The sequence below is a fragment of the Danio aesculapii genome, chromosome 24, assembly GCF_903798145.1.
Source record: "Danio aesculapii chromosome 24, fDanAes4.1, whole genome shotgun sequence".
NCBI lineage: Eukaryota > Metazoa > Chordata > Actinopteri > Cypriniformes > Danionidae > Danio > Danio aesculapii.
In genome coordinates, this window is record NC_079458.1 from 31,120,779 (window position 1) to 31,136,843 (window position 16,065).

Consider the following 16,065-nt stretch of genomic DNA (forward strand, 5'->3'; position numbering starts at 1 on the left):
GGAACAACCAGAGTGGAAGTAGGTTTTTAATTTAGGATAGTTCCCCCAAACATGACAATTTACTAACTCTCAAAAGGTTCCATAACTTTGAGTTGACTTTTTTGCTAAAACATCAAAACCCTGTAACCATTGACTTTCATATTAGGAAAAATGTATTCTATGGACATTACCATTTATGGATTTCCATTTTTTTAAATAACTGAAAAGCAACTGCAACAGGTGTGTGACAAACGAATCCTTTTGAAAACTAACAGGACCACCATGACTTTTGACTATTGCATTAGCTTTTATAATGAATCAAAAACTGTGCACAAAGAAAGAAAAGACCGACCACTTTCAGTACTTTTTACACAATGTCTTTTATTTTTTTCTAATTACAGACTCATGGGTTAAAAATAAAATAAAAAAGGAAAACATCTTTTCTCTTTTCGTCCACACCCACTCCCCCATCTGAAAAAGAAAAATAAACAAACAGAAACGAGAAAACCCTCCTGCACACAAATCCCCTCCCCCCGCCCGAAATAAAAGCTCCGAAGCCCTCCTTTAAGTAACCGATACCTGCAGCCCACGCGTCAGTGCTCCATCGTGCCCTAACTGCACTGTGCACTGAGAAAGACAAGGCCCCAGAGGAGGCCTCCCCTTCCAAAAACCCCTGTCTGGTCCTGCCTCTCTCATTTCACTCGCAATTCAAGCAGCTGCTGCTCTACCATGGCTCTGCCTTCACGATATATAAACTTGTGTGGTGAATGTGTGCGGTGTATGCGATCTGTCTGTCTGTCTGTATGCAAGTGTGTGTGTGTGTGCGTGTGTTTAACATGGGCCTGGTGCATCTCAGTATATTGATGGCGGTAAAGCTCAGCGCTTGTTATTATAATAAATGCCTCCCGCTGTGGGCCGGTGGTCGCCCTGGCCCCCTCCCCCGCCCCCCCCACACCGAGAGGATGGGGTGAGTGTGCATAGCGGGAGCAGAAAGAGACAGAGACGCCGCCGAGACGGTAGGGGGCGCCGCGGCCACCGGAGGAGGGGTTGTCAGCCTCCACTGGTCCTGAAACCTGAAACGACAAGAAGTGGTCTAATATACAGAGAGAGAGCAAGAGAGACAGAGAGAGAAGGGGGGGGGGAGACAGGGGAACAGGGGAAAAACACTGATGGGCGGGAATGGAGTATGGCAGCATGAGACGAAAGAAAATCAAAATGAAGAACAGAAAAGATCTAGGAGTTCAGGCCATGCCATCTTACAATAGTCGTATGATGTGGAAGATGAGAACAGTGAAACATTATTAAAAGAAAAGCTTATCAACAAAGCCGAACTCTAAACCGCGTAACGCAGGTGAAGGAGGTCAAATCCGAGTGAGGGATGAACAGGAAAAGAAACCAGCGCTGGGAGGAAGGGGGGAAAAGGGGTTCCAGAGAGCATAGACAATAGAAAATGTGTTCTTCAAATAGCACAACTTGGTGAAAACAACAACATTCTTGCTATTAAATCGTTCACATGTTCACGTTACAATAATTAAAAGAAAAACAAACAAAAAGTTAACATTTTTTTTTCTGTTTGCCTTCGAGTGCAAACATAAAGAGGGGCTGTTTGGTGAGAGAAAAATCACAGCCAGACAAAAAGGACACACATCTGCAGCCTGAGATTACATCACTTTCTCAAATTGAAACAAATGCCACCAAATCTCCCAGACGGCCATATTGTACCTTACCAGGGCGATCGCAACACCTCCTCACACGCACGCGCACACACAATCGCACACTGCGGCCAGTCAGTCTGTCTTTCCAGGAGATGCTCTCTTTTTTTTCTTTTTTTTTGTCTTTTTTTTTCTTCTTTTTTTCCTTCCTTTTTTGAGAGGGATCTTTTTTTCTTTTCTATAGAGGGGTACGGGATGATAGTAAGGGGGGGATTTCATAGGGGGGGTGGGGGAGGTATTAGTAAGGGGAGTACCACGATGTTGTTCGCCCTCGGCCCCTGGAAAAGAGAGAGAAAAAGAGGGTGAGTTCTTTTTTTTTTGTGGTTGGTTTAAGAAGATGGACACCAATTCAGTTTTGATTGGGGTATGAGTGAGTGTCTGTGTGTCGCTAAAAGGGCCTTAGGGCACTCAAGTTTCAGGTATACACATAATTCCAAAAATTGACCCCTCTGATAGTGACCGATGCAACCATGTATCAATAAATCGACTATAAAGGGAAGCTGAGGAAGATTCTCCAACAGCAGAATGTATAAGTGTGTGTGATAAGTTAGATCAGGCTTTAAGTGTCCAGTGTAGGGGAAAGTGAAAACACGCTCTCCCTCTTTCTCTCTCTCTGAACGGGCCGGCTCCTGTGGTCTCTGTAAAGGGAGAGATCCTGGGACATGAACCCTCAAAAACACATGCACGCAAACACACAGCTCTCCACAGATAGACTGGGCCACAGAGCACGCACACACACACACATATATACACATCAATAAATGCATAGACATCCATTCATTCAGGCAGCAAGAGACGCTCGTCATTCACACAAAAGCCCCTCCAGGAACAGCTTGTGCACTTTATGGCACTGCGTTTTCGGTTGGATACTAAAACAGTCAATATCAGGCTGCAGGAATGAACCCTCCATTCTGGAAGTGAACACATTGTTATTCATGCGAGGGGGTGAAAATGCAGTAAAAAAAAAAAAAAAAAAAAAAACTTGCCTGAGGTTAAACACACACTTGCCTTTCAGTTATTCAGAGCCGAGCTTGACAAAGCTACATACTAAGGGTGTAACGGTACATTTAATTGAACTAATTTTATTCTAGTAGACATTTTAGTAGGGCTGCACGATTAATCGAAAACAACATCATGTCCTCGATTCTACCCCCACACAATCTTAATCCAGCATCTCTACAATTCAGCCAATTATTTTGTCAAGTTTGGGAGAAGCATAAAGGAGGTCGCACATGTCTTCATATAGTTTTACATATGTTGCTCAGAAACATGGACACCTCCAGAGACTGTTGAAAGGGCCACATACTGCATTTATAAAGGTATAAATCTATCGAAAAATGTCATTTCTTTCTTAATGTAATGACGTACTCGCAGCCGCAAATAATATGTGAGCTGAAGCGCTGTTTGTTTACTACAGAGAAGACGCACACTTGACCATGAATGATGTGTGAACAGAACCTGCATAGGCTGTGAATAACAGGTTATAAAATTGTAAATAACGTTCAGTTTGCTGCACAGAGCGATCGTTTGGGAGCCACGTAGGAAGTATGGTTTGCATGTATGTTTTTTCCTCAGTGACGGCAGCCATGACACGAGCGCACTCGGCATTGAAAGTGAAACTAAAAGCGTGCACATCATTTAAATTATCATATTGCATTGAGTTATGATTACGACAAGCATTTGATGTTTTTTTTTCTTGCATAGTGAACAAGGTGTTGTGCATGAAAATAAATGTTTGACTGTCAGTATAACTACTCTAGCTTATATAATGTTGAATATAACGCAGGAGGGAATCTGATAATGACAAATGTCTCATTTTACCAGTGAAAACATGGTCTAATAATGTTGTCAACGACAGATTGTAAGTATATCTGAAGCATAATAATTCAACTTGAGAATTTTCAATAGTTGTACTGTGATGTAATCCCTTTACTGTGCAATAACCTCCTAGGGCTTGAGTGCCTACATATGTGGACAGCACATATTAGCTCTAAGTGGCTATTTAAAATACTTTGAATGTTTTATATTTTGTTACAGACATAAGCTGCGTCCCAAATCGCATACTTATACTCTACGCCATTTTGTGGTAATAATAGTGTAAGTAGTGCGTTCACACTGAAAGCTCTAAAAATAATAAGAGCACTTTAATTATCCGGATGATGCACTCATTCAGCCGGTAAGATGAAGTGTGTAATGGAGGACACTTCACGCACTCAACGACTGCAGTTTTACTCACGTAGCAGAAGGGGGGGAGCTATCGGGCGCACATGTTGGATAACTGTATTTATTTTGGAAGACAGTGATTATAGCGCCTCCCGATGTGGTTATACTCATGGCAGGTATTATTTGATAGTGTGGTCAATAATAATTTATTTCACTGATTTGGCAACCGTCAAACATCATCAGGGAAACGGTCTGAATTTCCGCTTAGTAAAAAAACTTTAGTGTTCCATTTGGGACAACACTCCATACATATACTATGCTGTTGAGTGTGTAAGTGCATAAGTACATAGTGCATAAGTGCATGGTGTATAGTGTGCCATTTGAGATGCAGCTATAGTGTCATCCCGCAACTGTTTTGCAGCATATGAAATTGTCCAAAATGAGAAAAAAATTGTTTTTACTCTCTGATATTCAAAGCAAGTAAAAAAAAAATTCTATGTTAAATATGCATAAAAAACATTCAGGAAAAAGTGTTTTTTGTAAATTCGGACCACGAGACCACATATTTGGACATACTTTTTCTCTAAAAGTACATCATATCAAAAGATCAAAATGATACTTAGGTTTTTGTTCTAATTAGGGTCTAATAAGCCCAAATAGCAAAGAGAAATAATAAAAAAAAAAAAGTAAAAAAAAAAAAAAAAAAAAAAAAAAAAAAAAAAAAAAAAAAAAAACACCATTTAAAAAAAAATAATAATAAATAAAAAAATAAAAAAAAAATAAAGGACAAAGTCCACTATTTCAAGTATTTTCAAAATTTTGCATTTTAACCAACAGTAGAGCTACACAAAGGCCTAAAATTATAAGTTGTTTTACCATATGTTTGAGAACAGCAATAATAGTCATATTACTCATATTAACCTTTATTTTACATCAACAGAATCATGAGAAAATACTGATCTTAAGCAAAAAAAAAATAAAAAATTTGTGATTCTCATTTTAGCCAAAATCGTGCAGCCCTACATTTTAGTATGAAGAAAGCTGAATTTGAAAGCTTGTGTTTTACATAGATCTTAACTTTAAAATCAACGTTGACTTTAAATTCCGAGAAATTGTCAACAATTTTAGATGAAAGCTAGGTATTATATACAACATCTAACAATGACAAGAAGCTTTTTTTAGCTTCTATAGTCTTATCTTATTATTATTATTTACATGTTTTTAGAATTCAAGAGACTAAATGCTTGTTTGTGCTTTTTGATGTGGCATGACAATTGCTGTGTAGAATTCACAACTAAGCTAAAGTGTATATAATAATTCCTTGCTTTTCACTACTAGTTAGAGCACAAAAACTTTACTGAACAACTCAAGTGTCTGTAATGGCTCAATCAGCGTCTCAATCAAGGAAAGATGCGAATAAAACAGTTTACAAACAAAGGGTCTTAGTCACTAATAATTACATATTTTTATCATATTTACAGCACATTCAAACTTCAAGAAAACACTCTGCCTAATTCTCAACACGCATGTATGCACATGAGCTTGTTCTTGAATTTGGAGTCTTGAGCACCCACATGCACAAGGTTGGCAATTTGCATAATACACGCACAAACCATCACCATATAATGGCTTTTTGCAAAACGAGTACTCATCCAGAGAATTATGGCACAGAAACAAAAGAAAAATGACTTTAAAATAATAAACAAGGTTTTGTTGTCAAATGTGGAGGTCAGAAAAACGTGCCATTTAAAAAAAGTTGCATAAACCAATAAGGATTTTCTCTGGGCAACCTAAGAGACTGAACAGCCGCCCGTCACTCTCAGCAAACATATCTGTGGGCTTGGTGAAGACAGATGCTTTAAGGTTTGAGTGTATTTAAGCCACACCATGGCAATAATCACCATTTATTCAAGGATAAATCAGATCTCTAATGATACATAGAAAATATATTTTTATATAATTGGACCTTTAATTGTACTGTATTATCAAAACAATTGTGCATTTGCATGAGACCTATTGTCACAGCATTACATTTACCTCAAGCCAAACAACAACCACTAGATAAAGGGCACTTCCCTAAATATTTGCACTAAATTAGCTTTTATTAGAAATATAATCATAGCTGCATTCAAAGTCAGATCCACAATTATAATAAACCACAATTTCATAAAGCCAAGAAAGAAGCGGATTTATTTTTTCCCCTGCTGAACCAAAAACGTGTTGAACAGTGACTTTAAAATATACCGAACTATTATTTTGTGTACCGTTACACACCTACTAAATAATTGACCTACATAATTGATCTTGTTTGACAGTACGTTGACCCCACTATGTCAGCTTTTGGTGTTTGAGATAAAACCTCAATTTGAAAATTATTACCCCAGCTCTACTCGAACAATAAAAGCCAAAGTGTGGCAGTGGATGTACAAAAGTTTCCAAAATAAACTGATGTACGTACAAGATTCTGATTCATAAATTCATTCACACTACCAGCTCTTAAAACACCACCAATGTGAAGGACTTTGACTACTGTTTACATAAATGTGCTGCGCTCTCTTTAACAATGTTAAAATCTCTTTTGAAATGACAAGTGAGAAGATGCTGAGAAATTCTTTGATCATTGCAATATTAATGTTCCCACAAGCTCTGCAACTCATCAGCACTTGCACTTACAAATGAAGTACTTAAAATGCGATATTTAATTAGATAAGATACTAGGGCTGGGCCGATAAACGTTATTACATCGAATCGTGCTAAAGTTTATATCAATAACAATAAGCTCTGAACCTTTTTTTTTTTTTTTTACTCTATATTGATCTTAGAGCCAATCACAGCGCAGAAATGTGCAACAATGGGAATCTAAGTGTGTTGACGTTGCCCTACTTTAAGGACTGTCTGAGAGGGGCTTTTATTAACCATCATCATATTAGAGAAAATATGTTATGCCGTTTAATGGACCCTCTAATTTTTGTGGTTTCATTTATTGTTGGGATACTCTTAAAATGTAAATTTATTGAATAATGTCCAACCTAAATTTGGCTAAAACCATCCCATCAGTTGGGTTAAATTGTTAAATTTCCTTTTGCCCCAGTGTGTAATACGCCGGGTCCTAAACTACACGACAAGACTTCAGCAACATGCAATTTGGCTGTCCACACCAGACGTGACAATAAAAACTCAAATACCAGAGCCAATCAGAAGCGCAGAATATAGCACTGCAATCCTAAACCTCTTTACCATTATAAAAATCACATGCTCAGTGACTGAGATTTGTTGGTTTGAGTCAGTCATTTTAATTTCAAGATCTGAGATAAACTATCTGCTTTCGCTTTCAGTATGACAATGTCACATGAAATGCTCTTCAAACTCACATTAGCAGCATTTTACTGAAAGTACATAAACAGCACCTGAGGTGATGATCATCATGATGGTTTATGCTGTTTTCAGCTGTGACAACGCAGAAATAAAAACACACGTCACAGTCTCTGATGGTTAGGCCAAGAACTGCTTTTAACATGGAAAGATAGCTTTTATTTCACGTGTAATTAGCACACTACGTTATTGACAATCATTAAATAATTCTTTGCTATTGTCACAGAAAGAATAATTGCAGATATTTCTTATATTGAGTCCATTTAAAAGCCAAGGGTAAAGCTTCTGAATGCTAAATTACTTCAGAGGGCCTAACAGGATATCTTTTGGCATCTAGCAACACAATTCTGAAAATTATCTTCACATTGTGCACTAGGTTAACAACTAGCAAATCTCTGGTGCGTGTGAAGAATCATTCAATGCTCAGAATCTTACACTGCAAGAGGAAAATGGACAGGGATGATGACGATGAATTTGCATGTGTGCGTTTAATAGTTTTTGTGATTCCTCAGTTATCCTTTTTTTTTTTAAAATGACGACACACAGGTTTGTTGTGTACAGAGAGTGCAGACTACAAAAAAAAAAAGGGAAAAAAGTGGTGCAGTTCCTTCTCTCCTCTCTCTCTCACGCACGCACGCACACACACACACAAAGAAAAGAATAAAACAGCAGCATGCATAGGTACAGGAGGCAGTTACATTTTCAGAGCAGCACAGAACACTTTTAAAGTAACAACAAACCGCAAAAAAGCAAACAAACACATGACAGAAGAAAAAAAAACTAACAAAAAACCAGTAGTTATGAAAGATTTCAAGAAACTGCATGCAGTTATGAAATCAACCTTTTTTGTTAATGTATTTAAGTTAATTTGCATTTGAAATGTTTTATAGGACACAAAGGGATGGATAAATAAGAAAGAAAAATCAGTAATACTTTAAAAAGTTCACAATTAATGAATTTATTTTAGATCATCCCTGATGCACACACTTTGACAGCAGCAGCACTCTCTGTCAGGATGGAGCCTGTGTGTCAGTCAGTCAAGCGTGCAGGCTGGCATGAAGCTCACCTGAAGGCCCGTCCTCTGCCTCTGGGGGGTGTGTAGCCACTGTAGTAACGCGCCCGGGATGAGAAGTTTCCTCCCCGTGAGCGGAAGCGGGCCCGAGGGAAACCGCGGTCTGTGGTGCTAATGCCAGGACGATTTGTTCTCTTGGCCCCAACCTGGAAGTTTGGTGAATGGAAAGTGAATGGAAAAGATACACTACTGAATGCATGCAAGTTATATTTTCTGTTTGCAAAATTGATTCAAAAGGAAATAATAGATTTTTATAAATGGTCTTGACTATTGTGTCGAGATATATCCAGCTGCAGACCCACACACACAATCCAGGACACACGATCTAGGCAGGGGCGAACCAAATATGGTTAATGCAGAATCAGTCTTCTATTTTTCCTTAAAGATTAACTCCTTAGGAGCAATATCGCCACCCACTGTATTTCACAAATATGGCAATCCAGACCATCCATGACTGAATGGTTTAGGGTTTCCCCATTTCAGTAATCATTTCATTATTGCATTGTATAATGATTATTATCTAATTAAGCAAATAAATACTATTCAATCTTTGGAGTAAAATATTTAGTTTTATACATTTATTCAAAATCTAAAAAGATTTGTATTACATATAAAGATATATAAACTATACATATTAATGTGTATATATATAAAATATATGTAAAATGTTTCAGCAAGGCCAGCAAATAAGTATCTGCTATACTGACTCCGCCAGATAAATAATGACTGATAGAAAAATGTTCACTCAATTATAGTGAATTGCGATCGGAAACAACGTTCCCCATTCCCCAGTCTCATCACCATAACTGTGAAATAGCATACACTATTGTCTATTGTGTACACCGTTTATTAACAATACATATAAAAATATATTGATGACGAGGTACGAGAAGATGTTAATAAGATTAACATCCATTGTAATGATATATGGTTCGCCCCTGCCTAGACTGCGTGTCCTGGATTGTGTGTGCTGAAACGCGTTTCAAATTGTGTTAGTTGAATGTTTATTCGACTAAACCTAAAAAAAACGCATTTATTTCATTCAAGACAATGTTTTGTTGACTTGAAAATGGGTTTCAAAGAACAAGAAACTAGAAAATGCCACCACTTCCATGTATACAACAAAAACGTTTTAGTTTTTTTTGTCTACAAGCGAAGACCGGCTAACTATATAATCAAATGTGTGCAGATGCACAGTGATCCATTACAAAGAGACGAGCATAACAGTTTCATTTTTGCAGACCAGCATCAATGGCTATGAATATGAATAATTTTCAGAATTGCAAAAGAAAAACCCATTTCATTTTTTTTATAGTAAACCATCACATAAAATGCAGTCTTAGTAAAAATGTGATGCTTCATCTCACCTTAATCTGCCTTCCTCTGAATAAGGACTCATCTAGTGCCATGGCTGTCCTAACAGACTCCTTGTCTGCAAACTCTATATAAGCAAACCTGAAATGTGAAGAGAGCAAATGGTAATGTGAGGGCAGCCAAGATCATAAAAAAAGAAAGTTTGAATTGAAAATAATGTTTAATAAATCATACTGGAAGCAAATACGCACTTATGGATGCATATATAAAAAAGTTCACTTTTAAAGATTAATAAAGAACACCATGTACAAAGTTGCTGTGATTAAAGCATTGCATCAAATGTTACCCCATTCAATAGGATAATGCTGACAAATTATTAATGAGAACAGCTTGAAAATGCTGTGCTCCAGAATAGTACAAAGCAAGAGAACAATTTCACACCTCTGAGTCCCAGGTCCACATATAAATAGTGCAAAATCATGGCACATAAGAGAGAGAGAGAGTTTTGAATGCATTGCCGTATCTGCTTCTTTGGCTATTTCATGGCAAACCAATTTAACACATTTTATAAATATCAGTTTTCTATGATAATAAAACATCAACGGCAATAAATAAAACTTAATAATAATATATTCGATAAAATTAAAAACCGTTTAAGCATTACTTTTGATAAAAATGTAACAATTCTAGATAAACTGACATTTAAAAAAATACATTTCATTTAAAATCTCTCCAGATAAAAACTTTTGCCTAAAAACTTTTATTAAAAATAGGGCATTTCACAAGTATATGTTTAAGTTTGGTTTCTGTTGCAATATTGACACTTTGGGGGGTTTTCTTCTATATGTAAATGTCCATGAGTGAGTCTTGTATGTCCATTACGGCATCATGTAAACAATCTCATGTCTAATAATGTCAAAATGTTTGATTTTCTTCCTATTACTTGCTAAATTTAAAAAAGGTTTATTTTCTGACCACTGATGCCATTCTGCTTGCCATTTGTTAAGAATAAAGCCTTTTATTAGTGGCTTTAAATCTGAAGGTGTGATTTTGCACTCCTTTATTCTTCCTGTTAGGGCTGTTTTGGCAGCTGTCATCATACCACAAACACCAGGCCATATTAATGACTACAATCTCCGTACATATACTGAGTGGATGTGCAAAAATACTTTAAGGCCAATTTATAGTTCTAAACTTCATTGAGTGCCTGTTGTAGGGCCCAGCGTAGCCTTCACACAGTGGCATATCCTTCGTCATACACTGACATAAACCTCACAAAAAAATGTAACTACATAAATCACAACAATGCAGAGCGCAAGATATGTGATTGGTTGAATTGGTATCTGTGATAAGTATGGGCGGGGCCCAGCACAGTAGGAGTGGAGAACACAGAGGAACAGAAGCCCCTCTGCCTACTGTTTCAGAGATGTTCTGTCAACAATCTGCCTACTGAACCAGAGAGCAACATGGACAAAACACAAAGTATAAATGCTCACAACCAACAGCTAAGGTATGTGCTGTGAGGTTCAAAGTTTAATTAACGCAGAAGTTTAAGGCTTAAAGTAATCTGAAATGAAAAATGCTTTCAAAAAATTAAGTTGTATCTAATAATGTGTTCCTTGTTATGCTTTAACAGTAATATAGAGAATCTTCAAAAGAACCCGTTTATTATTTCAGCGGGTAACATTTAGTTTTGGGGTTGAGTTGAATGATCAAAGCATTTTCTAAAAATACAGTATTTATCCAGAGCAAATTCACAGCGAAGAGAAGAAATTTTATTAACTATTGGATAGGTTGAGATAGAAAAGAACGAGAGTGCATGAATTACCCTTTGGGATGTCCTGTAAACTTATCACACAAGATGGTGACTCTGTTTACAGATCCACAGCCATGGAAATGCGCCTCCAACTCCTCAGCTGTAGCACCATAATCCACCTGTGAGAGAGACCAAACCTAAATCACCAGCAGTTCTACCATGTGACTTAATCATTATTAAAGGCTGGGGAAAATATCACAAAGTGCCCTAAATGTATGAAAAGATTATTAACAAGTAGGTGTGAGAATAATTGCCCATACATTTCCAACGTAAATAGATCTCCCGTCAGCTTCTATCTTCTCTTCAATGGACATAATGACAGGGCCAGCTGTAAAAAGGAAATAAATTAATAAATCAATCAATAATTTCAAATGCATTTCCTCCATCATACACATTGGTGTGTGACAAATTAACTAAATTCTAAACAATTTTTTTGTTTCAGTATTTTGAAATCAGATCTTGTTGAAAAACAATTAGTGTAACAAATGTTTTAGCACATCAGAAGTAATCTGATTAGGTGTCTTTGATTAAAAACATGGCATTGAATCAGGAATTGATCACACACACACACACACGCACGCACGCACGCACGCACGCACGCACGCACAGATATATATATATATATATATATATATATATATATATATATATATATATATATATATATATATATATATATATCTCATCCAACACATGCAATGCCATCATCCAATGTTTTCAAGGCTAAATCAGCATCTGTGAATATTGCTTTGAATAAAATAAAAGTATTAAAAGCACAAAGACAGTACACATGAATAAAACATTCAAAAAACGGCATCTTATGAAAAACACCAATTAACGGGAGTTGCGGAGCTTCAGTTTAAGGAGAATGAAGCAGATTCTAATAAAATTTAATTTGCAGCCAAATGTGTATTTATTTTTGCAAAAAAAAAAAGAAAAAAGATTAAACATTGCCACTGGTAAGAGAACATTCCACTTGACTAAGTTTTTTATGAATACAACACAAAACCTAAGATTGTCAATCTTGCGCTTCGTGCAGTGAGCTCTGCTTGGTTTATGAATGAGGTTTCACCTCAATTTACAAACAAAAACCAGCAATGAGATTTACTCAATGTCTTTTGGATACTTAAGTTTTGTGCATAAAAGTAAATTTGCTAATTTAGAGGAAAACAGATGAGGTCAAACAAATCCTCCTACCAGATATCCACCATTTTCATATGGCAAAAAAAGTCAGAATGTCAAAAATGAGGCATTCTGACATAGATCATCAACTTGTATAGCATTATTAAGTATAGCATTTTCTTACAAAATATCCCCTAATAATTAGGTGCATCAAAATAGCAAGCACACCAGAAAAACCCGCAATCTCATCGACTGTCCTACTTTTTTTTTTTTTAGAGTCATGTTAATCACATGAGTTTCTGTGAGATTGTGTGTAGAATTAACACTGTTAAATTATTACTACAATCAGCAATTGTGTGGTCTCGTGTTCTGACTAAACCATCTAGCATTAATGTCTAAATAAATCTGTCATTATGGCCATAGTCTCCCATGACTTTAAAACCAATCAAGATTTCGAGTCTACTGTATCCCAAACGTAAGAAAACAGCATGAAAAAAACCTTCAAACCAAGTATATCAGGGGTTTAGCCTAGAAATCACACTGCCTACTAGGTTATTGCTAAAATCTAGGTTACATTCTGTTTCAAGCCATATCTCGATTGACCTCAAACGGTCCAATGCTAGTCATTCTTCTGCCGCTAATGCGGTCCTATTCATCAGCACTGTCTGTTCTGCAGTGTTCAGTTAGTCAGAATCTTCTGTCTCTTAATCCATTTAGCTTCACTTACCAGGTGGAGGACTGAGATTCATCTGTTTCTCCACCTCGTTCTGTAGCTCCTTCAGTTTCTCTGCCTCCTCCTCCATCTCTCTCACCCGGGCTTTAATTGCCTCCAGCTCCTGAAGAAACAAAATAATGTGGAAATATACAATTTATCCATCATAAATATATATATTTTTTATTATGCACAATTAGATTATGTAATTTAAACAAACGGTTGACAGCCACGTTGGATCTATACCTGCATCAATATCATGTGCTCCTGCTAAAGCCATTTTGACATGCACAGGCGATTCCTTTCCCACAAGGCACAATCATTCATTATTTTCAGCGGTGGACACAGCAAGCACATGCACTTTCACACGTGATTATGCACTGAGCTTTTTCAAACCAACATTTAGTGTCCAGTCAGCAAGACGCCCTAAACATGATGCCACCCGTGCATGCATTGTTGCACACTTTTGGTGTGTGTTCACGCACGCACGCAAGTTTCAGCAATGCTGCATTGCAGGGCAGTGGGAGTCGCTACGGATCGCTCCTAAAGTAACACAGCATGCATGTGATGTGCCCCTTTCATGCAGTTAAAACAAGATCTTGGATGATCTAGCGTAAACATCGATTAGAAGATAAGGTATATTATACAGTGGCTGATGATTGAAAATAGCACCAATGCATGATGAAATAAAGCAGACTTCTGTCGGCATGCAAATGCATGACCTACTCCAGCTTCAATAATGTTAATGTGCATGGAGAGAAATGCAGCAGCCCTGCCCTAATGCACCATCCCAATCACAAAATTACCAACAAATGATGCAATGCATCACGAGCGGCATTTAATCACGAAAGCACATCGAATACAATGACAGCGATTCAAGTGCACGTTTGCCCTCCAGCTCGAAGCGAAAACTGAAAATAAAACCATTTCTCGCCTTCTTAACATGTCACACACGTCGCATACAGATTTACTCCATCGCAGAAGCCAACAACAATCACGCGCAGTTTCCAACGCGACTTACTTTTCGCACTCCACAAATATTACTGATCAGAAAAGAGGCGTGTTTACCGTGAGCCGTCTGCTTCTTTGCGGATGGACCCACACTGGTGTGGCTAATGGCGGCCTGTCCTACCCTCGCCCCTGTCTCTTACATCTCCCGTCTCGCATTTTTGCGATGAAGATTTTTTTTCCCCCGCTAGGTCGACAGATCTGGCGCAGAGGAACCCAGACCGATGTTGCGCCAACATGGCGGCCAACAGCACGCATGTTACTCACCCATTCTACTGCATAGCGTGAGCCACAATGGCGGAAAAACTGACCTGGCAAAACCGGTTTCGCATGTATATGATTACGTGCTTTTGTAGATTTACTTTACATCAGAGGTTAGCTGGCTAAAGTTATAGAAATAGACGAAAACGTAGTTATTAAAGGGAGTATAGTAGGTCCTTCACTCACCGGATCTTCAATTGCGGCCTCCCCCTCGTCTAATCCCGGTTCTTCATCGCCAACGCCTGGGTCTTCAAGTTCTGAGTGACCCGGGTCTGAGTCCAGCAGAGACTCCTCTGCCAGTCCGTTACCAAACTCCGCCATCGCCTGATTCCCGGTGGTCCGACGCGCCTCGTGGCTGCACTACAGGCCGCGACTCTCACGGGGGGGAGCAAGAGAGAGAGAGGGGCAGGGGAGGGAATAAAAAAACGGCGGAAAGCGCCGCTCACTAAAGTTAAAATGGGGAATAAAAACCCGCCTTGCTTCTTCCGGCGCTCAAACGTGTCCCCCAGCAGAATAAACAAAACTATTTATCAAAACACAAACACCGTTCGCTCTCTCAGACTGCCGCACTTACTACTCTATTTACATTAGAAGGCAAATTCAGAAAAGCAAATGTGTATTCTTCGCGAGCGCTCGTGTGCTCCAGAACAGAAATGGAAGCCGTGGGCGGGGATTCTGAGCACTGCAGGCGAACTCACGAGAGGTGATTGGACGATTCTGCGTTTTAGACACACCCTCTTTATGTATGGAGAGCTGTCATTGGTGTTCTTTTGAGATATTTCACTGCGCTAGCCGCTTTAGCCTTTACAACAGCGACGGTGATAGGATGAAAACAGCGTCAGTCACGGCTCACAGACTACCTTTAGATTGCGCCGGATAATAACTAACTATGCAATGTTGTTGCCAAATCCGCACAATAGTACACACTTGGATTTGCATGTTACAAAGTATTTTGAGTAATTATTAATTAAAGGGAAGGAAATACAATACTTTCAAGGCAAATCCAGAGTTTCCAGGCAAATTACAACGTTGTATTTTAGCAGAAAAAAGGTGTAGACTGCTCCCAAATTCTAGAATATGCAAACAGTACTGTATTACACCATGGATTTTGTCTTCTTTTCCAGATGATATAATCTTTAGAGTAGAATCACATTACTTTTGAGAGAACTGTCATTTTAAATATTGGAAATGCATATTAAAACCTTTTACAGTATTAAAACCCACCATGGGTCTTGCATTTCTCTTGAGTTTTGTCTATTCATTTTTTTCTAGAATTTTATCATTTTTTAAATATCAGGTATTTTAGCATTCTTATGCATGTACTTGCTTTTTTATCTGTAAATGTAGTATTTATACTAAATGTGATTTTCGAGTGAGATCTGGCAACATAATCACACATGTGGAATCCAGATATCTTCAATACAATTTAACCTGAGGCCACTTAAACTGTGCATATTATCTTACCATTATATGGCACAGATATTAATATATCTGATAAGTACTTCTAATATATCTATAAGTACTATACCAGCAC

At 37.9% G+C, this 16,065-nt stretch overlaps 1 protein-coding gene across 3 annotated transcripts; it reads right to left on the reverse strand.

Moving 5' to 3' along the window:
- Positions 1-340: 340 nt before the first annotated feature.
- On the reverse strand, positions 341-15,198 carry pabpn1 (poly(A) binding protein, nuclear 1). 3 transcript variants are annotated; one of them, XM_056450224.1, is made up of 7 exons: positions 14,718-15,198; positions 13,278-13,386; positions 11,689-11,756; positions 11,441-11,547; positions 9,666-9,753; positions 8,293-8,444; positions 341-1,052 (listed from the first exon to the last, which is right to left on the reverse strand). In XM_056450224.1, the coding sequence occupies exons 1-7, from the start codon at positions 14,850-14,852 to the stop codon at positions 869-871; spliced, it is 843 nt and encodes a 280-aa protein (XP_056306199.1). In that variant the 5' UTR covers positions 14,853-15,198; the 3' UTR covers positions 341-868. The 3 variants fall into 3 exon arrangements, with proteins under 3 accessions (XP_056306199.1, XP_056306202.1, XP_056306201.1); XM_056450227.1 differs by lacking the exon at positions 14,718-15,198 and adding an exon at positions 14,331-14,426; XM_056450226.1 differs by having other exon boundaries at positions 959-1,969; positions 14,718-15,196.
- Positions 15,199-16,065: the final 867 nt, after the last annotated feature.